The sequence below is a fragment of the Polypterus senegalus genome, chromosome 1 (assembly GCF_016835505.1).
Source record: "Polypterus senegalus isolate Bchr_013 chromosome 1, ASM1683550v1, whole genome shotgun sequence".
Classification (NCBI taxonomy): domain Eukaryota; kingdom Metazoa; phylum Chordata; class Cladistia; order Polypteriformes; family Polypteridae; genus Polypterus; species Polypterus senegalus.
In genome coordinates, this window is record NC_053154.1 from 294,105,133 (window position 1) to 294,131,742 (window position 26,610).

At 39.5% G+C, this 26,610-nt stretch overlaps 1 protein-coding gene across 1 annotated transcript in view; it reads right to left on the reverse strand.

Moving 5' to 3' along the window:
* sorcs3 (sortilin related VPS10 domain containing receptor 3) overlaps nucleotides 1–26,610 on the reverse strand; it is a 1,218,933-nt gene that overhangs the window by 110,220 nt on the left and 1,082,103 nt on the right. Inside the window, exon 19 of the mRNA XM_039776558.1 lies at nucleotides 8,224–8,410. Coding sequence (XP_039632492.1) covers nucleotides 8,224–8,410 — 187 coding nt within the window. The remainder of the gene's footprint in view (nucleotides 1–8,223; nucleotides 8,411–26,610) is intronic.

The window sequence follows — 26,610 nt, forward strand, 5'->3', positions numbered from 1 at the left end:
ATTAAAGGTGAGGTGGGGCTAAAGGTCCAGTGATGGGAGAAAGAAAGAAAGAAAGAAAGAAAGAAAGAAAGAAAGAAAGAAAGAAAGAAAGAAAGAAAGAAAGAGTTGAGTGATGGGAATTATCCTGAGGTTGGTCTGAGTGCAATTCATCCTATCTGATATCCTGATTCATGATCCTTGAAGGTAGGCCAAAAGTGTTATTAAATTGTTATTTTTGTTATGTGTTTACTTTTATGTATCTATAGTCGTCAATTAACACAGTGTTTTCACCTCCTTGGAGTTATTTAGAGTGTGCAAAGTCGCCATGAGATCACCCCATCTTATTCATCATTTCCCACTTCTATGTGTGGTTGATGTGCTTAATCAAACTTCTTAAAACAGCTCAGTCCTCCACCTCCTCACCAATCAGACATTTTATTAAATTTCTTAAAAGCAAGTAACATTCCATAAAACAAGCCAAACTTGATAAAACTAAATTCAAAACAACCCCACCCATGAGAAAGAGAGCCAGGCCAACAAAGAGTAAAACTTTAAAAGTAGAAAAAAAAGGGAGAGAAAATCATTTCCCCCAATTTAAGTGCTTATTCTAAAATGTTATTGATTCGATCCTGACAGGTTTTAAAAACATTTTGCACAGATCCTCTAGCTGAGAATTAGATTTTTTCCAGTTTCATCTTTTTTATTTTGTCCAACAACCTGTGCTTTGGCCTCCAACGCTTTCTCTCCCCCTGCACTTCCATTCACATCACTCCTTAAACCACCTATGCATTGTCTCTCCTCATCAGATGTCCATATCACTTCAACCTATTTTTCTGTACCTTCATAGATAGCTCTCCACCTTTAATTGTACCTTGATTGTCTCATTGCTTGTGGATTTATAAAATATTAATATGTCCAGTTCTAATATGGAAAAGTAGTTTGTTAGCTAAAGTATCAAGGTGGTCAATAATTTCTGATACTCTCTCACGTTTCCAAGACAACAGTTTTGAATCCTACTGCTGCATGTGTAAAATTTGTATGTTTTACTCATATCAGCTTTAATTCTTTTCTGCATACACTGGTTTCCTGTTTGTGTCCTAAACATGTTCAGGTTGCAATAATTAGCTAGTGAAGTACATGTAAAGCTGTGCCCTGGGGTAGAATGTTTATTATTTATTTATTTATAAAGCACTTTAAAAACAACATCAAGACTGACCAAAGTGCTGTACAATAAAACCCAACATATAAGACACACAATAACCAAAGGGTAAAAGAAAAAGAAACACATAAGAGCTGAAGAAATAGTGTGCTGCCCAAGAGTAGTTCTTGTCTTGCTTTGGATATCTATGGGATAGACTCGGGCATCCACTCCCATTGGTTGGAGGAAGTGGGGTCAGAAATGAATAGATGGAGAAGAAGTAGCCGTAAGCTGCTGGCAGTGTCCTAGTAAATACACTAAGACGTCAGGTGTCAGCCTCAGGATTACTCTTATCTTATCTGGGCTCTGAATAATCGTAAGCATATATTTTCTTGTGTTAATCTGTTATATCTACCTTACATGTGAAGACTACGGCTACAAAATGCAAAATATGTTTTATTGGTTTTAAATTCAGCCAGAAAATAATGTTTATATGATGGGTTATATTTTATGCATGCATTGAATGTTATTTATTAGATACAGAAATTTTCAGGTGTCTCGTCTATCATAGGCTGTTAATAATAGAGATGTCACAGAGCACAGGAAAGTCATGGAGGACTTCATCTTATGGTGCGGGAAAAAGAACCTGCAACTCAACATCAGCAACACAAGTGGTGGTGGACTTTTAGCGTGCCAAACAGCCTGTGAGACCAGTCACCATTCAGGGGAAGAACGTGGAAGTGGTGCAGAGCTACAAGTACCTGTGGGTTCACATGAATAACAAACTGGACTGGTCTGACAACACAGTGGTGTTGGACAAGAAGGGCCAGAGTAGACTGGACTTCCTAAGGCAACTCAGGTGTTTTAATGTGTGCAGCAAACTATCCAGTTCTATCAGTCCATAGTAGCCATTGTGGTGTTCTATGCTGCAGTCTCCCGAGAAAGAAACCTGAGCTCAAAAGAAACACAATGCCTGCTCTATCACAGGGCAAATCCGGGACACACTGCAAACTGTTTTAGAGAAGAGGATAGTGCCAAAAGTGGATGCCATCATGAAAAATCCCCTCCAGGAGGAGCTCTCTTGAAGCACTTTTAGCAACGGGCTCATTCTACCACAGTATGCTAAAAAGCACCACTGGGGGTCTTTCCTCCCCACTGCCATCAGGCAATTTAGTCCATGCAGTGTACTCGTTAAGTTAATTTTGAAATATCTGTTGTGATGTATGGCTGGCTGTTCATCCCGGCCAATACACCCACGCTGCCAGGTGGAGCCCTCCCTGCAGTATGGAGGTGCACCGAAGACCAGCAGGGCATCATGGACATTGGAGTCTTTATTCACAGCCCTGCAGGATACCATAGGGGCCGCTAGGAGACGCTGCAGGGAGGAACGATGATTATTTGCCTTACGCCCCAGAAGTACGTCCGAGTCACATGGACAAAGGGAAATGACGTGTTTCCGGGGTAAAGAAAAGGACTTTTGATCTGACCCGGAAGTGATAGGAGATCACATGGACTGGGGATTGGAACACTTCCGGGTAAGGTATTATAAAAGGATTGTGGGAGCTCCCAGACGGCGAGCCGAGCTGGGTGGAAGGGTGGCAGCACGTCTGGGAGTGGAGGATTGTTTATTGAGAATTATTGTAGTGTATTGGTGTAATTATATGAGTATCGTGGAGAGAAGGGTGCTTGGTGCACATTATTGTCCAAATAAAATAAGTTATTGGACTTTTACCATGTGTCTGGCGTCTTGGACAAGGGTTCAAGGGAGTGACAGAGGACCCAATCTGTCACACTGTACAATATACAGTGCATTTATTTATTGATTGATTGTTTTGTCTTGTGAGTCTGTATCCTTCTTTTTTATGTTTATGCCACTCTATGCACTGAAATTTTGCTCATGGGATTAATAAAGTTTATGTAATCAAATTTAAAATTGGTAATAATAATAATAATAATAATAATAATAATAATAATAATAATAATAATAATAATATAAAAACATTTAGTGTTTTTGAAAAATAAGTGATCTAAATTCCTACTATTCTGAAACCAAACACTATTCACTTAATATTATACATCCAGTTTATTTTCCCTATTAATATTTATGTCCAAGGATGGTGCTGATGTCAAATTTAGAGTACCATAGAGATGCCTTCTCATTTTTTAGAATCAGGCCAGCAGTCCCAGCTATTTCATGAGGGCACAAGCTGGTTTTAAAATCAGGCATTCAAGTGGAGCGCCAAGTGATGCCGTTTTTTTTTCTACCCCCATTTTATCCTATTTTGCTAGAACTAATCTTTAGCAGAGCTTTCTGCATAAAATATGTCTCCTTAAGAAAGCTATTCCATTTTGTCTGTTCAGTGCTCAAAACCTGCAGCAAGTGCATTAGAAATGGACAAGAATTTAAGGGATTTACTGACAAATGATCTAATGTACGGTTTTCTTCCACAGTGCATCCCAACTAAACGCTTTAACTGTCTCTCAAGCACGTTACCATGAATATCCAGTGATCCATCATCTAATCCAGTTTTGTGCTTTACAGGATCGTGAAAAACCAGTAGTCAGCACCATTAAGTGGCAGGAAGTAATCATTTGTGGGACACATGAGAGTATTGCAGGCTACACTTACACTAACTCACTTTAAAATCTCCAGCTAACCTAATGCATGGTTGGAGGGTATGACAAGAACCTGGGATTCCTTGACAAAACTGAGACATAAGAAGAACATGTCTATGGGTCATAAACTGAAAGAAATTAATTGAATAATAAGACAAAAGAGCATACCAAAGTGCACCAAAACAGGCTCTAGCTAGGAACACTTACATAAATCAAATATTTAACAATTAATTGCACACTGAAGAAGCATTTGGGCACAGTGATTATTGCTGTTACCTTACAGATCAAGTGTCTTAGACTCAAGCCCTGCACCTGGTCATTGTCCATTTGGATTTTGCATGTTCTCCCTGTGTCCCTGGGTTTCCGCTGACATTCCCAAAGAAGTGTACTTTAGCGTAACTGGCAATTCATACTTGGCCGTAGTTGAGTGTGAGTGTGGTTTTGGGTGTGAGTGCACCTTTGTGTGGGAGTATGCCTTACAATGGAAGGGCCTTGTTTCTGCCTGCTGTCTGATGCTGCCAGGGATTGGCTCCATTATGTAATGATTTACGCAATGCCTTTACTTCTTAACATACAGTACTGTGCATCAGGCACTTTCCTGATGGTATTGCATGATGGACAGGAATCAACTTGTAATTATCAGGAGTGAGGGAGCCATCAATTATGATCAAACATGCAGTTTCAAATCTTCAGGGGAACTCCACCATGCTTCAATGTAGCCTGTAGACATTCATCCATGTTTTATTTCCAGACAAACCCCCTTCTTTTTGAGTCAGAGCACCCTTTACCATTTTCTCTGCACCCCTCCCAATATGTTTTCACATATACACAAGTCATTTGACTTTATTTCTACCTAGAAATAATGTTTTTTTGGTCACAGCTCTTCCATGAAGACTACTTCTGCAGACGCTATATGGGTATTGCAGGGTCCCAGTGGTTTTTGCTAGTTTCGTGCTGGCCATCTTCTGTCTTCAAAGAGAAGTAAGCTTGATATATTTCTTATTTGTTACATTGAGCTTCTGTGGCCGGCCACCACTGGTTGTCAACCATGCCCATTTGTTTGTACTTCTGTAGAAGACCTTCAACAGCACAACTTGAAACACCCATGTGCCATGAAATTTCAGCTTGGGAGAGACCTTGGTGATGCAAGATGACACGTTTGTGCCTTGTCACTATGCTGTCTTTTGCCATGATGTAAGCTTTTCAGGTTACAGGCCACATCTTCTGCAGCCTCACCTTTTGTAGTATGGCTGTCCCTTGCTCAGGTTTATTATTCTACACAGCTATTTCTATTTCAGTTAATCGTGTTCTAATTTAATTAATCTAAGTTAATTGGTTCTACAAAATTTTATAACAGATCATTAGCACCTGTAAAAATGAGCTTATTCAAACAGCAAACTATATGCCTATAAAGACTTCAAGTTTTTGAACTGGAAAGTGCTCCTTTGGTATGTCAGATTCTTTCTTTGGGAACATTTAATGATGTGTTTGCATTCCTTCACTTTTACAAGGAACATGTTTGAAACTCAAATAAATATTTTTCTATGGACACACTTAATCTATACCTGTATATATAATTCACAAAGGGCACACAAGACACTGAGCACAAGCAAGACACTGAGGGCATGCAAGACAGTGAACGCAAGCAAGACAGAGCCCGCCCGACAACTCTAAGACTAGGGGATACGCTTGACAAAGCGATGCCCGCCAACTCTAACCCTCCTACCACGTCATGGGATACGCACGACAGAACCACGCACGCCAACTGTAACCGTCGCTCTCGAGGCACGCAACAACTCACCAAACACAGTCTCAGTCACTTTCGTCTGTGCAAAAGTCCACATTGACCTCTGAGCCACGTTGACTTTACACCGCAAGCAAGATAGAGAGCCACGATCGCCAACTCACAGAGCCCCGCCCGCCAACTCTAACTAAGGGCAAGCAAGACAGAGAGCGCATGCAAGACAGAGAGCCCCGCCCACCAACTCTAAGACCATGGGATATGCACGCATTTAGTGTATACATGGATATAAATAATTGCATGTAAACGATTCACCAAAATCTGTAATATGTAAACGATACTGTTTGAAACGTTTTTTCATCATAAAACCCGGTATCCACGTCTACCTGTATTAGTTTAAATGGCACTTTTACCACTCGCAATAGGGCGGACACGCTGACTTATCATGTCGACTGGGCAACACAGTGAATGCGGTGTCTATCTATATATGTCTATGTTTTTTCGTAGCCTGCTACAGGAAGGTACTTTCTCAACCATTGGCATTGGTTTCGCTCCTTGCTATTTTCGTTATACTGTGACGGTGGTTTCCTAAGCCTTTGTTATACTGAATTCCTTTCTCACTGTTTTCTGTTCCTATTCTTACATCGCTGTATGCTATGGCGGGCTTCAGCTAGTAGAAAATAAAAAAACATCTAGGACCAATGTTTTTTTGATCTATGTAATGCGCTTTAAAGTTTTGCACAGTTCTATATATGCATATACATATGTTCATTAGAGGTTCGGGGCAAATGGTGAGGCTTATCCTGACACCAAAAGACACAAGGTAGGAATCAGGAATTTGGAACAGATGCCAGTCCATCACAAGACACCTGGTCGATTTAGAAATGTCAGATGGCTACTTATGCATGTAATCGAGACCCTGAGAAAATCCATGTTAACACAGGGACAGGAAGCAAACACCACACTGAGTTATCAAGACAGGTATAGAACACACTAATATAGGAGTGGGCAAAAGTGGGTTATGATTATTACAGCAGCTTTATTAACTCAATAGTTTTATTAACTCAAAAGAATGTCACAATGGCACAGTGTACTTAGGTTCAATCTCGTAAGTGTTCAAATTGCCGGCCTTTATTATTTACACATTCTTGTAGTCTACTTGCTAAGTAAGGATACAAAATATACAATAAGAAGAAATCAAATAAGAATACAAATAATACAAATAAACAATACAATAATAAATAATTAAATAAATAAATAATATAAAAGTAAACTCTGTGTTTTGCATACTCACAACTGTAAACCTACCTTTGCCCACACCTATATATTACGAGGGACGTTCAAAAAGTTTCCGCACTTTTATATTTTCATTGGAAATGGTGAAGGCGGGAGGAGTAGTGATTGGTTGTGTCTGAGAGTGTCATGTGACTAGTTCTGTCTGGCAACCCTGCTGCCTTTGCAGTTTAGTATAAGAGCTGACACCCTGTAGTGAAGATGGCTGCGAAATTTATAATTTGCACCAAAGAGGAACAGCATCCTGTCATGCACGTTTTGTGGGCAGAAGGTGTGCTGGGAGCAGTGCTCAGTATGGGGATAAAGTTCTCTCTTGTAGAGTCATCTATGAGTGAATTAAAATGTTCGAAAATGGCCGTACTACTGTGAAAGCAGCAGTGGATCAGTGGCTACATGCTCAACCAAAAACATTTTTGCTGATGGCATTAATGCCATACAATGCTGGGAAAATTGCATCACAAAGGAAGGTGACTACGTAGAAAAGTGATGTACAGTGATTCCTCGCTATATCTCGCTTCGACTTTCGCAGCTTCACTCCATCGCGGATTTTAAATGTAAGCATATCTAAATATATATCACAGATTTTTCACTGGTTTGCAGATTTCTGTGGACAATTGGTCTTTTAATTTATGGTACATGCTTCCTCAGCTTGTTTGCCCAGTTGATTTCATACAAGGGATGCTATTGGCGGACGGCTGAGAAGCTACCCAATCAGAGCACATATTACGTATTAAATAAAACTCCTCAATAATATACGATATGCTTCCCTCGCAGTGCTTCGCACACTTAAAAGCTCTAACCGCACGTATTGATTTTTGATTGTTTGCTTTTCTCTGCCTCTCTCACTCACTCTGACATTACATTGCTTAGAAGATACGGACACTCCTCTAAAAAATGCTGAAAGACTACCTTCACATTGATCCCTTCCTTGTGGCCGCTTTATCGTGGTGCATCCACTTAAAAGCCCAACAGCCCTATTGATTTTTGATTGTTTACTTTTCTCTCTCTCTGACATTCTCTGCTCCTGACACGTACTCCTTTGAGAAGGGGAGGATGTGTTTGCATTCTTTTAATTGTGGGAAAGAACTGCCATCTCTGTCTTGTCATGGAGCACAGTTTAAACTTTTGACTAAAGGGTGTTATTTCATGTCTAGAGGGCTCTAATAATGTTAAAAAACGTATTTCGAAGGTCGTAAACAGGTTTTCTATGCTCTAACTGCGAAAATATTAGATTTATAAATAAAGAATCCTACTTCGCGGAAATTCATTTATCGCGGCAGAGTCTGGAACGGATTAACCACAATAAACGAGGGTTTACTGTAATTTGTTTTTGAAATTCTTAATAAATAGTTAAAAAAAGGGCAAAAACTTTTAACTTCCCTCATATATCTGATAATCAAGGTAAACAAATGAAAAGTAATGCATTGCTAAAAGAATCAAAAAGTATTTTACATACATGTTATGTGTAAGTGCAGAACAGATGTTTCAGCCCCCAAACTGTTTTCTGCGACAGAAGACACCCGATATATTCCAGCAGATTTATAAATATGTTTAATTCCTTCCTCCATCAAACTCAGGTTAGAATATGACACTGCAATGCCGTCTCCAAAGTCTAGCTGGATGTTTGTCCTCAGAGAATCACCCTGGTGGAAGAAAAAAATGTCAGATATAGTTATTAAAGGCAGTTTTCAGTATGTGTTTAACATGTTTCACTCAGTCACACATTTATTGTCTTCCTTTAATATAAAGCATTTCACATCACGCCATCACAAGGCACTTGATACTTTGCTTTTACCTCCATTTGAAGCAACTGGCACAAGGCAGTGATCAATTAATTATGCAGCTCTAGTCCGCTGCAGTACCTACTCACACACACACCCACATACTCTCAACTGGACCAGTTTAGAAAACCCCAATCCCAGCAGCTTTAGATGAATGGCAACAGCAAACACTGGATAGGAAAGCAGACTAATACAGACTCACTCATACACCCTCACTCAATTTAAGTTTGTCAGTCAATCTAACATGCATACTGGAGTAAACCAAGATAGCAGGAGGAAAATGGACTTTTTATGCAGAGAGCCACATAGAAAATGACTGAGTGAGGTTTGAACTTGGGGCACTGAATCTACACGGCAGCAGTAAAAATCAGAGTTCTCACAGAACTTTACCCTGATTTCAGGCTGGTACGGTGTTGGAAAATGTTGTGTGATGGCCCAGGTTGGCTGCAGCTGCAATAACAACCTGGGGCCATTGACAGTCAAAACTGAGACGAGCAGGGAAATGTGGACACCTAACAGCAACAGAGGAAACTGTAAAGTGCAATTGTAGTTTTACCCGGATAATAAATAGCGTTCCATACAAAGTCCAGTGCTTCTTAATTAATTAATTAATTAATTTAATTAATTAATAATCCATGATAAAAATCAGCACTCATCACATTGGAGTAAAATCAGCAAAAGATAAAATCCAACAACAAGACTCCGCAGACATCCAGTCAGCCCAGTGCGTCCACCTCTTTCCATCTCCCCCAACTCAGCCTTTGGGTCCTGTAGCTTGACGCAGATGGCAACAACAGCGGTCCCACTCTTTGGCCCCCCTTGCAACTGCCTCCTTCAGTGTCTGCCAGGGCACTCATAGACTGTCTCCCTCATTCTTACTGCCTCCATTGGTGTCTGCTGGACATCTCAAAGTACTCAGTTGGTCCCTGCAGCCATCTGGTGCTCAGCGTGAGTGCCCTGCCATTGGAGTGACATTCATTTTGCTCTCTCAACACTTTGGCCCCTCTCCACTGCGCTGGCTAACACACTCATTTATGCCTTTGCTTGCCCGTCTGATCTTCCCCCACTGTTTTGCTCAGGGTGCATTTAACTTGATAGGGATGCAAGTCCACTGATTACAGACCCCAGAGTGCTAATGTAGCAATCAGAATGACCAAACACATCTGCAAAAGGATACGTGATTAGTCAATCACCCATCAACTTCGAGAGCCACTCCACCATGCTACCATGTACAACTACACCGCTCTAGTATTGTGGTCTTTGACTTTTCAAACATGCACTGCTACAGACCCCTCTCACTACAGGTTGACACAAGGATCCAGGATGCTGGGTTCAATTCCTACATCCAGACACTGTCTGTATGGTATCCCTCATGGTCCTTCAGTTTTCCTTACATATCCCAAAAGATGTCTGTTAGGTTAACTGATAATTTATGAATATCAATGTGGGGTGTATGCAAAAATGCTGTGTAATGGGAGGAATGCCGGTCCAGTATTGTTTCCCACCTCACGCCCACTGCTGCAGCTCATGTGCTGAAAAACAGAACTTGTTTAGGTTTGCTTGTGTTTCTCTTTGTATCTCGGCCTTTGTTTATTCATACATGCATACTACCTGTATACTGTTTGACTCAGTATACTGTCAAAATAGTCTTTGTCTAACTCTTTATCATTCAGTAATGAGTGAAGTCTCAATTGTGTTGGATATTTTTTACAGTAAGTGTGCGTGTCAGTATGCAAAAAAATAACTTAATGCCTTTACTTTATCAGTTTCCTGAGCTTCAGTCAAGGGCTTAAAGATAGCATACAATTCACAAACAAGTCCATTTTTGCAGTGATTTCCATATATAATTTATCAAAAATTAAATTTAAAAAATAATAACATGATAAAACAGCGCCTGAATCCAGTCATTGGCTATTGAGGAGTTTCTCTTTTAAAAGAAAATCTGCAAGGATAGATTTATCAAGTAAACAGCTGAAGTATTGCATGCAGAGAAATATTTTAAAAAATCAAACAATCAAAAGTGTTCAGGGTGGCTCAGCCTGCTGAAAACAATTTCAAAAGTATTTATTCACAAAAGCAGGTGCTGTAGATCATCAGGAAGTCAAAAAGCAATGTTTTAAATATATATTGGATTTGTTTCCATCTTTTCACTGGATTTGAGGTATAGGCATGGTCTTAATGGAGAAAGAATTAAGAAAAGCATGCAAATAGGCAAGAGTAAGCTAAATTTGAGAGTCAAAACTTTGTTTGCTAACATCCACTATAATAAAAGTATAATGATCTGTGTGTTCATCTGGTTACTATGTCTCTGTTATTCCAAAAGATGGCGCATCACAAACATTTTTAATAATAAAATGAATTGCATTTGTCATTCCAACAGATGGCACAACTCAAAAATTAACCCTGCTTTTATGAATCTCATACCAAATGGTATAAAACAGAGAGATATGCATTGCGTTGGGCATTGCAAATGTTAACGCTGAGGCCTACATTGATATTTCAACCTTCTTACACTGGGTAGCACAGCTAGTATAATATAGTGGGAATTGTATCTTTAATTTGCATGTATGGCAGGCAGTATGGCCAAGTGAACAATACAGAGACTGTTCATTCCAAACCTTTGACCTTCACTGCATTGTGTATGTACTGTAGTAGTATTTTAGCTGTCAAGATTCAAGAGTTATACAGGTACAACGTGCAGTGAAATGAAAAGCTGGTTCACTCCAAGATTGTGCAAAACAAAAGCAAACACACAATAGAATAAATAAGAAAATAAGAAAAGGGTAAAAAATTAAGTAAATTAAATAAAATTAGCTAAATTAATTTAAATTAAGTTAAACTAGGTTAAAATTAAGTTAAACCCTAAAGAACTAAAACAGTAAAAACAGTAAAAAATACAAAGTGGCTGTGCAGCAAATTAAAGTGAGTTTTATGTTTGAATATTTGTTGGCATGTCAGAGTTCAGGATTCTTATGGCCTGAGGGTAAAAGCTTCTCTTGTGCCTTTCAGTTTTTGCCATTAGGCTGCATAGCCACTTGCCTGACTTGAGTAGGCTGAACTGGTCTGTTATTATGGTGTGTAGAGTTCATAATTATTTGCAATTGTCCTGGCCCTACAGCGCCTAGTGTAGATGTCCTGCAGAAAGGGCAGTGCCAACCTTATGATGCCCTCTGCTGAACACACCATTCTCTGCAGGGCTTTGCGATCTCAGACTGATAGATAGATAGATAGATAGATAGATAGATAGATAGATAGATAGATAGATAGATAGATAGATAGATACTTTATTAATCCCAAGGGGAATTTCACATGAGCCATGCCCTTTTAAAAGCATTGAAAGACTTCATATTAAATCCATCCATCCATTTTCCAACCTGCTGAATCTGAACACAGGGTCACGGGGGTCTGCTGGAGCCAATCCCAGCCAACACAGGGCACAAGGCAGGAACCAATCCCGGGCAGGGTGCCAACCCACCGCAGGACACACACAAACACACCCACACATCAAGCACACACTAGGGCCAATTTAGAATCAGCAACCCACCTAACCTGTATGTCTTTGGAGTGTGGGAGGAAACCGGAGCGCCTGGAGGAAACCCACGCAGGGAGGACCCGGGAAGCGAACCTGGGTCTCCTAACTGCAAGGCAGCAGCGCTACCACTGCGCCACCGTGCCACCCATCATATTAAATCAAGTTTGCCTATTTAGTTTACAGAATGGTACAGCTGCCATTTCATGTTCTGCTATGGTCACCATCTGTTTGAAGTTTCAGATGCTTTGGTTTCGTTTTTCTCTCTTTACTTCAGTTTTACTTGAACATACCAAAGGCATACAGATTAATGAAACTGGATTGGTGTAAGAAAGTGTGAGTGAGTGTGTCCTGCATTGGGCTTCTGCACAAGCCTTTCGTGGAGTGAGCACAATCATTAAATGCACTTTGGATCCATTTTCTTCACCATCTGTACACTCATAATTAGATCTGCTTAATTTCAATTCAGGGTTGGGGAGGCAGCCAGCCTGCAACGAGTACCACACTGACTCACACCAGTCAAATTAAGAGTTATCAGTTAACTTAATCTGTGTCTATTGGATATAGTCGGAAACCAGAATACTTGGAGTAAAAATAATGCAGACATGAGAAGGAAATGAAAACCCAGGCACCTTTAACTGTGAGAGTTCACTATTCAGCACAGCAATGCCCGATTATTTATTCTGATTTTTCATTGTCAGATTTTCTTTGTAACTGATGATTCAACTGAAGAGTTCTGTATATAAAATGACATATCATGTACAAATCTGTACTTAGCAGAGCCCTACCCATTATGCCACCATCTGGCCCATTTTCAGAAGTCGCATTCTTAAATTTCAAGCCATATGATGAGTGTTATGGTACCAACAGGGTTTGTTTCATATTTATTTAATCTCTTTGTTGGTATTTAATTATAACTTTTTATGCTGTTATCAATTCTATTCTAGGTTTTGTTTCATCCATCCATCCATCCTCTTCTGCTTATCCGAGGTCGGGTCGCGGGGGCAGCAGCTTGAGAAGAGATGCCCAGACTTCCCTCTCCCCGGCCACTTCTTCCAGCTCTTCCGGGGGAATCACGATTCATTCCCAGGCCAGCCGGGAGACATAGTCCCTCCAGCGTGTCCTGGGCGGGGCCTCCTCCCAGTTGGACATGCTCGGAACACCTAACCAGGGAGGCGTCCAGGAGGCATCCTGATCAGATGCCCGAGCCACCTCATCTGACTCCTCTCGATGCGGAGGAGTAGTGGTTCTACTCTGAGCCTCTCCCGGATGACTGAGCTTCTCACCCTATCTTTAAGGGAAAGCCCAGACACCCTGCGGAGGAAACTCATTTCAGCCGCTTGTATTTGCGATCTCGTTCTTTCGGTCACTACCCACAACTCATGATCATAGGTGAGGGTAGGAACGTAGATCGACTGGTAAATTGAGAGCTTTGCCTTACAGCTCAGCTCCTTTTTTCACCACGACAGACCGATGCAGAGCCCGCATCACTGCAGATGCCGCACCAATCCGCCTGTCAATCTCACTCTCCATTCTTCCCTCACTCATGAACAAGACCCCGAGATACTTGAACTCCTCTAGTTGGGGCAGGATCTCGCTCCCAACCCTAAGAGGACAATCCACTCTTTTCCAGCTGAGGACCATGGTCTCGGATTTGGAGGTGCTGATTCCCATCCCAGCCGCTTCACACTCAGCTGCGAACCGATTCAGAGAGAGCTGAAGATCACGGCCTGATTAAGCAAACAGGACAACATCATCTGCAAAAAGCAGTGACCCAATCCTGAGTCCACCAAACCAGACCCCCTCAACACCCTGGCTGCGCCTAGAAATTCTGTCCATAAAAGTTATGAACAGAATCGGTGACAAAGGACAGCCCTGGCAGAGTTTTTTGTTTTTTGTTCAATCTGCATTTTATTTATTTGATATTGTGTTTTCATTTTTACATTGCATATATCAGTGTTTTTGGTGTGAGTCAACTGCTCTGTCTCCTGTGTGTGGTGCCAATAGAGGCGGGGCCACCTGATTATTCAGTTATGGGACTGTCCCAGTGGCCTAAATTGGAGAAGCTGCTCATGTCAGAGTAGCTTTGGCTTTGCTGGTTTCGAATCCTGGTTTTGAGATATAATTCTTGTTTGGATCTCTTAGTTTGTTGACCCCTGCTTCGATTATGAGGTGCTAATATTGGTTTTCTGTTTTTTTTTTGGGTGAGGATTTGTTTTGTTTTAGATTTAGGGCAAAACATATTTTTGATCTTTTGTTCCTGGATTACCTTTTGTGCTCCTTTTTAAAAAAATACTTTAGAACAAATATATAGAACATTCAAGGAACTTTGTCTTTGTTTAGAAATTAGAGTATACAGTTTTTAATGTTTTTCTTTCCATCTCACATTTTCATATTTTGTACATTTTGAACTCTAAGAACATAATAAATTGTTTAGTGAATACTAAGTTGTCCCAATATCTTATCCAGATACTTCTTTAAAGGTTGTCAAGGTTTCTTCTTCAACTACATGTCTCAATAGATTGTTCTTATTAATGTGCTTCAGGATTTAATCTTAACTCCATTTTGGGCCCATGCAGAACAAAAAAGCCTTCTTTTTGGGTTCCGGGATAGCAAAACAAGTAATGTGGCCTTTCCACTAGGCCCAGATCAGAATTAAGGGCAGGTTTGGACTTTGGTGTGGTGGTGTGGTTATGTGTGAGGCCTGATACCCCTTTTTGTGTTTTGTTGTAGCAGGAAATCACAACAGTGAATGGATGATGGATCTGATAATGCTGGGTCTCTGTGTTTCCTGAAACAACATCAAAATATTTATACTAGGACTGGCATTTGCCATCAACCAATCAGATTTAAAGTTAGGTTCTGAAATAAAAAAGTAAAAGAAAAAATGACAATTTTTTTGTCATTTATGAAAATAGTGTATAGAAAGCTCGGAAGGAGATCTACCCTTATTTAAATATCTTTGAAAATTTGATTGTTTAAAACAGCAGATATCAGAACCATATTCAACTGACTGATTTTTCAGTTAAATATGCCAAAAGCTTAGAAACGTACAGTATATGAAAATGAAAAAGGTGTAATTGTGGTGCAGTGAGCGGTTTTGCTGAATCAATGATCCAGCATCTTGGACTCAGTTTTCTCATCCGTTGTTTTGTCATGTGGTGGGTTCAGCAACCACCAGTACCAATGCATGCTCCCCAAACTGACCTGACCTAACCTGTTGTTGTCATTTTGCACATCCTTTCTGTTTGTGTTAGTTTTCCTCCTTTTGCTGTTTGTCCTCTCATCCTCCATTGCATACTTTAAATTGTGTATGGTTCAAGTGTGATTGTCTCCCACGTCTATTTCCTGCCACCTGAGAGTTTGTTACAACACTCTGTGCCTGCGCTCAATGAAGAGCACCAAACAAAAATAAACTGAATTGAATATTCACTCCGACAGATCTGAAACACCCTCTCAGATGGACCAAATTGATTCATCAATTTTGCTTTCGTCAGGTGACCCGCGGGTAACCAGATCTTGGCCAGTTATTTGGGAGCCATTCTGCTAAAACCTTGCCTGCAGTCAGGACACAGTGGGATGGCTTATAAATAATAAGCATACAATCTGACAATGCTAGCTCTTCACATGCCTACCTAGAGCATGCTAAAGGCCGTCTCTCTCTTAGTTTTGGTATCATTTGCTAAATGTGTACCTTTAATTAATTTGATCTACTCATTGAGGATCACTAGACAAAGATAAACTAAATTAAATTCAAGGTATTGTTGAATGCAGACGAAGCCAACTAAGGGTGACCTTTCTCTGGCTGCGTCACAGGCTTTGTCACTGTTGATAAAAATTTTGGAACCTTTACAAAATTTTCAACTGAATTTTGCCATTGTGATGAAGGAGCCGCATTCATGGAAAAAAATGTCATTGTCTTTTTGATGTTGCAACCCACTTGTCACATGTAAGTGTCTTTGCGACCCATTTGGAGGGGTCCATTAGTAAACTGAAGATAATTGCATGGGGGGGTGTGTTGCTCCCCCTAGGTGAACTGAGTGCATCAGAGCTGAGAGTGGAAATATATACCGATCTCTTAGGCAACCTGCCACGACTCAGTTAGCAACCCACTACCATGATAAAGAACAGGAACTTGCAATGCACCAGTGACAGCCCATGACCCGAACCAGTGGTTGAGAAATGCTTGCAAAGACTGAATTGCTGCACTCACATTACTGGAATTGATTGACTTGGTTAAGGTTGAACAGTTTGCTTTGGACTTATTTGATTAGGGTAAGGTTTAAGATGTCTGAGAGAAGGTTTAATAATCATTTACTGAGTGTTTTTAAAGGATAACAAGGAGGCATAGCTCAGCACTGTCAAGATGGGTCTGCCTAATAGATGTATGACATAAAGACAGCAGGCAATAACCTAGTGAGAGGCTGCTGTGTGCTTCTAGAAGAACTGCACCTACAAGGGCCCATATTGTATACTTTATGTAGGACTTTTGCCTATGCTTCTTATGGCTTTAGTTAATAATAGTTTACTTATGTTATGTTAAATGAATGAACACTTTGCCTTTACTGCTATTTTACCTGTAGTTTTTCCAGATGCAGGTGTTATGCTGTTGTCATGCGCATAGCGGATAGCTTAAGGGCTCTGGTAATTGTAATTACCCTCTACTACAGAGGTTGGCGCTGTGTTCTGAAATCTTTTCTCTTCCTTTCTCTTCAGACTGGATGATTGACAGCTGTAACATCGCTGATGTCACTTCCGGTGTGTGTCCGCCTGGACCCGCCTCTTTCTGCCAGAAGGACATATGACTGGAACTTCAACCATTTTGTGGATCTCCTGTCTAAAAAATGTTCTTTTTCAATTAATGATTGTTTTCTTTGCTCTACTGTTTTCCAGTTATATGGGGTCACCGGGTGTCGCTCCAGCTCTTTATCGTGGTCTGTCTAATCTCTTGCACTGTATAACACAATAATTTTGAGTATATGTTTACACATTGCAAAGAACCTAAAGTTTAGAGTCAGTGTGAAAAGAAGAACATTTTTCATGATAATACAGGCTGTTACCTAAGTTTTGAATTAAGGTCTTTGCAAAGGTAACCTGACCAGTCCTTGCTCTACCTGTAACCCAGATCAGAGGGTTAAAATAATCTGACAAATCTTTGTGAAAGTACACAAGCTATAACAATAGTTTTCTCATTCAACAAAATGTGTTAATTTTTGCATCAGTACAGATGCACTACATGTAGCCTCTTATGTAAAATGTCACTGGTTCTTCCTAATCCCTGATAAGACCAAACAAAGGCATTTAAAGTCTTATTATGTACCACCAACTGTGCCATAAATGCACCCAGATGACTCCTGTTCTAAAGCATCAGTAGGAATATTTATTCATATTTTTCTTGCTTAACTTCATACATACTTTGTAATTATAAGAGAAAGATAATGGGCCAGGGCTGTGATAGTTATTTCTGGAAGGCACTTTAAGGAACATGCCATCTCCTTTGTCTTGTAAAAATAAAATAACAGACGACTGTACTGGAAACGTAGTTCACTTCCATTTTTTTCATTAATGCCAATTTTGTAAAAGACTCCTCTTCCTTTTTTACATTTTTAATTTTTTCACAAAGCTTTGAACCTTCCATTCACAAGTCTTAACGCCTTTCTCCTTTTAATGGTATTCATTAGGGGTAATGTGGCTAATTAGTTTTTATAATTTCCAAATTTCCTTTGGGCCGCATCTGGCACATTTTGCAATTCTCATATGAGCGGAAGATTTGGTGGCTGCAGCTGGAGCCATTTTCGGCTTTCAACGTATCTGGGCTCGCTTGCAAATCCCCATCCTCCCTCTAGCAACACTGAAGCACAATGCATTTGGGATTGCCATTTGTAGCAGCCCCATCACGAGTGAAATGATTTGACAAATGTTAATATTTATTCAGAAGACAATGTTTGCTTTCACGCGCTGTTGAGCATGAAAAACATGCAACGCTACCACGGGTGCCTTGAAAATTTTTGTCCTGTTTAACTTGTAAATTAAAAAAAGGAATTTTTATGATAATGTGAAAGCAGCATCGCCATTCATATGGCCTTATTTTCCATTGAAAGAAAAACAATATTTTTTTATGTTGGGACTTTTCATTCTTGTTTTTTGGCATAAAACACCTTGGTCTGGCTGACACTAATAAATGATTTTTAGAATCCTTACGAGTCTCTAATGCTATTTGTACAGTAGAAGACTCATCATTAAAAGATGGTTTGATCTTAAACTATCAATTGTGTTTGATTTTTGTTGTAAAATAAGTTGCTTTATTAGCTATGGAAAATGAAAGCTTGTGAAGATGCTTTTCCTTTTGTTTTTCTCTGTACATATGCAGTGGGACTCCGTGAGGTATGGCCACTGGTCTTCTAGTGCACGCTCTGCAACATTTTCATCAGAAGAGGTGAACAAAAAAGTTGGCACTCTACAGTATGATGAGAATGTAGCTGTCTGGGATCATTTACCCAAAGGGCAAAGTAATGGGTGATCCTTTAAAAATGATTGTCTGCATTTTATGATTTACTCATTATATCAACTTATGGACCATTTCATTATATTTAAATAAGGTTTCCAAATTAACATATGATATTATGTGGAGGTAATGATAGTCTATGGGGATGGAAACCCATTGCTCTAAACAGCATTAAATGAGGCAGGAAAATGGATGGTTGGCTGGACATGCGACGAGTCCATCAATGTAATTTCCTTCATAAATATCCCATGATTGACGATTAAATAAAACTGTGAACATGTCACTGATATCCCATTTGAAGACATGGATATCTAAAATGATAAATATAGTGGATTCAGAAGATATTTGGACCCCTTCATTTTTTTCAGTTTTTGTTATGTTACAGCCTTGAGCTAAAACCATATGAATGATTTTTTAATTCACATCAAACAACACTTAATACCCCAAAATGTCAAAGTGAAAACAGGATTTTAGAAATTTTTGAAAATGTCTTACAAATAAAAAAGCAGAAATATCACATTGACACAAGCCTTCAGACCCTTTACTCAGTACTTAGCTAAAGCACCTATGGCATTAGATTACAGCATGATTTCTTCCTGGTTATGACACGACAGACTCCACACACTTGGACTTGGGTATTTTTCTGCCATCCTTATCTGCAGAACCTCTCAAGCTCTGTCAGTTTTGGTGGAGACCATCAGTAGTCAGCTATTTTCAAGTCTCTCTTGACATGTTCAATTGGGTTCAAGTCCAGGCGCTAGCTGGACAACTGAAGGACATTCCCAGAGTTGTCCCTAAGCTACTCCTGTGGTGTCCTTGCTTTGTGCTTAGTGTTATCGTCCTTTAGGAAAGTGAACCTTCAGCCCAGTCTGAAGTCCAGAACACTCTGGACCAGGATTTCTTTAAGAGTATCTCTGTACTCAGCTTTGTTCAGTTTTCCTTTAACTCTGCCTAGTCTCTTGATCCCCAACACCACAGCATGATGCTGCCACCTTTTGCCCACCGCTGGAATTGTATTGTACAGGTGACAATCAGTTCCCTCTTTTCCTCTGCAAATCTTTGTTCTATCAGAAACAAGAATCTTGCTTATGATGGTTGAGTGTCCATTAGGTCTCTTTTTGCATGGGGCTTCCTTGGGAGTTTTACAGAGTAGTGGTTTCTGTCTGGCCACTAACCTATAAAACCCAGATTAGTGGAGTGAAGCAGTGATGTCTTTCTGGAAGTTTCACACATATCTGCACAGGTTCTCTGGAATTGAGCCAGAATTATATTTGGGTTCTTAGTCACCACTCTTACCATGGCACTTCACTTATGATTGCACAATTTAGCCAGGTGGAAGGCTGTAGGGAGAATTGTGGTTATTCTGAATGTCTAACATTTAGGAGGCCAATGTGCTCTTGGAAACCTTCAATGCAGCAGAATTATTTTTGAAGAGTTCCTCACATTTGCGCCTTGACACAATCCTGGGTGCAAGCTCTGTAGGCAATTCCATTGACTTTGTGGCTTGTGGGACCTTCTATAGGCAGGTGTTTGCCCAAAACCATGTGTAATCAGTAGAATTAACAACAAGTCACTAGAATGGGATGAACCTGAGTCAAACCTCAAGTGTCATAGCAGAGTGGCAGAGTCTAAATACTTGTGTCAATTTAATAGTTTAGTTATTATCTTTAATGAATTAGTAAAAAATTTCTAAACCCCTACCCCTAACCCACTTATCTTAAAGTCAATAAACTGGGGCCCTAATGTTAATGACTCTCCTTAGGGGCCCTGATGTTAAAGTTTTGCTTCAGGGCCCTTATGTTAAGCCTAGTGTTAATTTTATGATTTTTAACCTTTAATAATCCCTAATTATAAAATATTTATCCATCCATCCATTATCAAACCCGCTATATCCTAACTACAGGGTCATGGGGGTCTGCTGGAGCCATTCCCAGCCAACACAGGACGCAAGGGAGAAAAAAAATCCCGGGCAGGGCGCCAGCCCACCGCAGATAAAATATTTATAACCCTAGTATTTCTTAAAATAGTGATTTTTAGTAAACTTCTTAAATAAAAATATTTATTAAAAATATTGAAAAAAGTTTGTTCTTCCTGTAATAATAAGATTCAACAGTAGGGGGCATTCTTCTTCAACCCCTACATGACAGTTTTTTCATATGCAGGTTTTTTAGCCATTTTTAAGTATATTTAAAATATCTATTTATTTATTGAGGGGGCGAAATGGTGGCGCAGTAAGGAGACCTGTGTTCGCTTCCCGGGTCCTCCTTGTGTGGAGTTTGCATGTTCTCAATGTGTCTGCGTGAGTTTCCTCCCACAGTCTGAAGACATGCAGGTTAGGTACACTGGTGATCCTAAATTGTCCCTAGTGTGTGTTTGGTGTGTGGGTGTGTGTTTGTGTGTGTGCCCTTCAGTGGGCTGGCGCCCTGTGTTGGCTGGGATTGGCACCAGCGGACCCCTGTGATCCTGTGTTATATATATCAGGTTGGATAATGGATGGATTTATTTATGGATATAAAACACTTTAGGGAATAGTTTTATGGGTTTAAATTTTATAGGAATTTTAGTTTATGGATGGGTTACAAATAATTTAAAATTAAGTTTGATTCACAGACTAGTGTACCCGTGCTTGTCTATGTGGCTCATATCCCCTACTCTAATCCTAACCCTTGACATTCTGGGATATTCGGTGTTGGCTGATGTTATGGTGTATGAAATCTGTACATTTTGATTTCCATTATATTTTGTTCGAGACAAGACAACAGATGAACTAAGACAAATTAAAGCAGGTTTTCTTCCCTTACACCCTACTTGTATAACAGTTCTTCACAGCTTAGTGCGAATTTGGTATTACAGGAAAGGATGCTGAGCTGATACCTCAGGCTATTGATTACTTTACGGATGGACATCTGGGACATCAATTGGGTTTACGGCCTGGGAAAGGAAAAACTGAGGCAATATCAAAGAACTTCATCATATTGACAGCCAGCCAATCAGGTGCATATGTTGTGAAACCAAGGCATGACATTTTCATAATAAATATGCCTTGGTTTGAGACAGAAGACAGAAAGAAGCATAGAGAAGAAGAAGAAGAAGAGGAACGTTTGATGACGGCACTGGTCATCAGAAAGGCATCATGAACATCGAAAAAATCAAACGCCTCCCTGGGACATTCATCCTTGTTATCTGTAACTTTTTCGTAAGATTTCTTCTAAAGACTATATATGTTCAGACTTTCCTATCAGTACCTATTTTCTATTATTCTTTGTTCCAGTGGTATTATTATTATTCTTGTAATAAATACCATGCTGCTTTTAACTTTCTATGCTTTGTCTTAATGTCTAAAGTGATTGAAGTAATAAGTTAGATTTCTTTGAGCACCTGGTGACAGCCGGATTTTTGCCATTATTTCTGTGCTGCGTGGTTTATAAGGCTGAGAGTGAGAGCGCCACTTTTAAATGTTAGCGACAGTACGATAAAGAAGGTATTCTTGGCTAATAAATGGCCTATAGTAAAGAGTGCTGAGTCTTTGTATGTTTAAATATATTCTTGTAGACCAAAAGTAATATTTAGGTCTGAGATATCACTAAAACATCGTATGTTGTTCGTGCCGAAAATAAGTAAGTCTCTTGAAGTGAATGACAGGCTGTTATTCCTATAGCACTTGTGTGGTTTAAAGTGCTAGGGGTTAATAAGTGTGTGCGTATGTGTCATTCATGGGGCACTGTTGTGGATAGGGTCTGTGTGTATGCATATAGCTATGTATGTGTGTGTTCATCTTAAAGTGCAACAGTAGACCAACCCGATAAAGAACTTGACAAGAACACTTACCCTTGAGGAAACAGGTAAAGGGCAAATAGAGGTAAATACCACGATAATACAGTTGATATGGGGGAAAAAAGCACAAGGCTGCAACATAACAAAATGTGAAAAAACGTTAAAAAGTTTGAATACTTTCTAAATCCACCTGACATATACGTATGAGTCTAGCTCTAAAAGTGCAATGTTATGCAAATGTGTTTGCATCATTCTGTTTTCATCACAAATGGGTTCATAAATATTAATAGCTCTGATATGACACACATCCATGCATTACTAAAGTTACTTGCACTAGTTTAGGATTAGAGGACCTAGAACCAAACTCAACAACACTGGGAGCAAAATATGAACCAGTCCATCAGAAGGCACATGTATACAAACCCCCTCTCCCATAGCACTCACCAATTAACCTGACATGCACATCTTAGCAAGCAGAAGGACAATTGGAGGAACTGGTCAAAAACCCATGTACGAGGTGTGACAATTCCCGGAATGGCCGTGTAGTGTCACCTGTGGTGTAATTGTATCGAAATCACATGAGTATTCATGTTTGAACATGTTTGAACTAATACCTGCATAAATTGCAAGCTGATAGATCCAGTTGTTAGTTATCTTTTGGGAAGGTAATAGATATCTGCATGTACACTTTGGTGTAAAAATGGGTGATCGAAATTTAGAGCAACGTATGACTATTAATATAAAATTTTGTGTAAAAAATTGGCAAATGCGCTATGAAATGTTGCAACTGTTGCAAGTGGCATATGGTAAGGATGCTATGAAAAATGCGAGTGTGTTTGAGTGGCATAAAAGGTTCAAAGATGGGCGAGAAGATGTGACGGATGACCACCGAAGCAGTCAACCAAAAACAACAATAACGTATGTTAATATTGAAAATGAGTTCCAGGCCTGCTTCCAGAAATGGAAAAGCCGTTTAAGTCAGTGTATAGATGCACAAGGGGAGACCCTTGAAGGCAAAAGTAGCCAGTAATGTACAGTTCCACATGTATATTTTTTAAAGGTTCAGTCCGGGAATTAAATTGTCACAACTCATATACATATGAAGGACATGTAAGCTCCATTGAGAAAGTGCTCAGGCTAAGACTGAGCATTAACTACTGCACCGACATGCTTTCCAACTGATAAGTGTACAGTATATTTAGTTAATTATCTTCTGATATTGTAATGTTTCATTTGTCTCTTTTATTGTGTTTCACTTGATTTTTTTCACCTTTGAGTGTGGCAAAGTAGACTGAGCATGCAATGCAGGGAAAAACAACCAACGTCAAATTAACTCTTTAACATTCACAAAGTTGGGCAGAGAAAAACCTGACTGTTTGGTTTCACTGTGTATTAATGTGTCAGTTTATTTATTGCATCTTTAAATGTGCTTAGCTTCACTTCCATGATCTTGACCACTGGTGGTGTGCACAATTGAAACAGGCATTCTCATATAGACTACAATCATCTACAGCACTGCATAAAAGAAGGGTGGTCTTGTTAGAATATTGTAACAAATATAAACACTCTAAATTTGTTATTTTAATTCATAGGATTATCTGGTAATTAAAAGTTGACTTTCAACAGTAAACACAGTAGGCTATGAGCATGTGGCTTGTAGATATACATTCTAATAATGACTTGTGTTGGAATTATTATGCCTCCAGTAACAATGACTGGGAAATTTCTATTAAGCATGAAAACATTACTTTGAAACATTTCTTAAGCTGTTGAGCAACACTGTAACATTTCTGAGCACCTTATTATCAAGCAATGTGGTAAATAGCATTCTCTGACCCTAAGCATTGCAGTATCAAACATGTCAGCTTCGGTTCACTGCAAATTCACAAGATGTCTGAGCACAAAATAGTTTTTGCTGGAGTGTGCCATTAATGTCCAGCCTGATGACGCCCATCATGAGTGGTGTTCTAGGAAATAAAGGTTGCTTCATTGATTTCCTCATAATAATTTTAACTCACTCAATACAATGTAATGAAGCATTGTATCCTTACTCCGTGAGAAGTATTTTTTCTGCAGCATAAAAGTATTGATAGAACTTTATTACAATGTTGTAGGAATTATTTATGGCAGCATTACAAATTTCAGCCAGTCATTATCAGTGTAACGTTTGCATTTTCTTCTTGTGATTGTATGGAATTTTCAAACATTCCAAACACACAAGAGTTGCTAAAAGAGTTGTTAGAAGACTCTGAAATGGCATGATATGTGTGTGTGAGGATGTCTGTGACAGCAGGTTCCTGTCTTGTGCCCAAGGCTGGTTAGATAGGCTCTACCACTCTGTGAGTGGATTAAGTTGATACGAAATTGGATGGATACAGCATGGTTCAAGAGTTTGGTCATGAAACCTACCCATTCACTGTCGTAGATTGTGGCTCAAGGTGCGCAGTGTATCCTAGCAGGACTAGCAATAAATACGTTTAACTGTACTGTAAGGTATAATGAGAAAAAAATGAATTGATCTGAATACAGACAGTATGTTCTTATTATTCCTCCCCTTCGCAATCTGATTTTCCCTCTCATATCCTTATAGACATATAGGATAGGTTAATTGGCAAATCCAAATTGGCCCCAACTGTGTGCGTGTGTTTGTGTGTGTGTGTGAGTGGTGTCTGTGATGGACTAATGCCTTTTCTAAGGTTGTCTCCTGTCTTGAGCCCAGTATAAATAGGATGGGCTCTATCTCCAAGATATAGATGCACAGAGATGTAGCTAACTATCCATATGCATCTACAGTATATACACTCACTGGCCACTTTTATTACGTACACCTGTTCAACTGCTTGTTAACGCAAACATCTAATCAGCCAAACACATGGCAGCAACTTGATACATTTAAACATGTAGACATTGTCAAAACGTGGCATGATTGCTGGTGCCAGACAAGCTGGTCTGAACATTTCAGAAACTGCTAATCTACTGGGCCTATCACTCACAACCATCTCTAGAGTTTACAGAGAATGGTCTGAAAAAGGGAAAATATCCAGTAAATGGCAGTGGTCTGGGCGAAAATACCTTGTTGATTCCAGAGGTCAGAGGAGAATGACCAGACTGGTTTGAGCTGATAGAAAGGCAACAGCAACTCAAATAACCACTCGCAACAACCAAGGTATGCAGAAGAGCATCTCTGAATGCACAGCACATCAAACCTTGAAGTAGATGGGCTACCCCAGCAGGAAACCACACCGGGTGCTACTCCTGTCATCTAAGAACATGCAACTGAGTCTATAACTCACATGAGCTCACCAAAATTGGACAATGAAAGACTGGAAAAACGTCGCCTGGTCTGTGACATTCAGATAATAGAGTCAGAATTTGGCATCGACAACATGATAGTCTGAATCCATCCTGTATGAATGGTTCAGGCTGGTGGTGGTAGTATAATGGCGTGGGGGATAGTTTCTAGTCACACTGGGGCTCTTAGTACCAACTGAGCATTATTTAAATCCCACAGCCCAGAGTATTGTTACTGACTATGTCCATCCCTTTATGACTGCAGTGTACCCATATTCTGATAGCTTATAGATAGATAGATAGATAGATAGATAGATAGATAGATAGATAGATAGATAGATAGATAGATAGATATCAGCAGTTCATCATCTAAATTCAAAAATTAAAACATGAGTTAAATTAAGCAAATTTACTTTAACGCAAATGTAATGCCTGAAATTATACATACATATACATATACTGTATATATATATATATATATAGTTTTTTACATATGTTCTTCATCTCACTAATAAAACTCATTTAGATGAAGAAAAATGAGAAACTGATGAGTAATTATTGTGTAAATTTACAATTTTCTATATTTAATCGAACCATAATTGTATTGTCGGCCATGATGGACTGAAGCTGTCATAAGAGTTATCTTATGTACCACCCAATGTTTCCTGGAAAGATTCCAGCCCCCTGTAACATTGGACAAGTGGATTAAGCAGGTCTAAGAATGATATGGAATGTTGTAACTAAACTGTAATCTATTCAATGGTGATAACTAACTTATGCATATGTAAAGTTTCTGTGTAGTTTTAGGACAACCTGTCACATTATTGAGCCTGTGTCTTCAGTTCAAATCCTGCACCCGTTTGAGTCTTCATGCCCAAACCCCATGTCTGCACAGGTTATCTCCAAGTACAGCAGCTTTTCTCCCACATCTTAGAGAGGCACATATTAATGTGGGTTAACCGC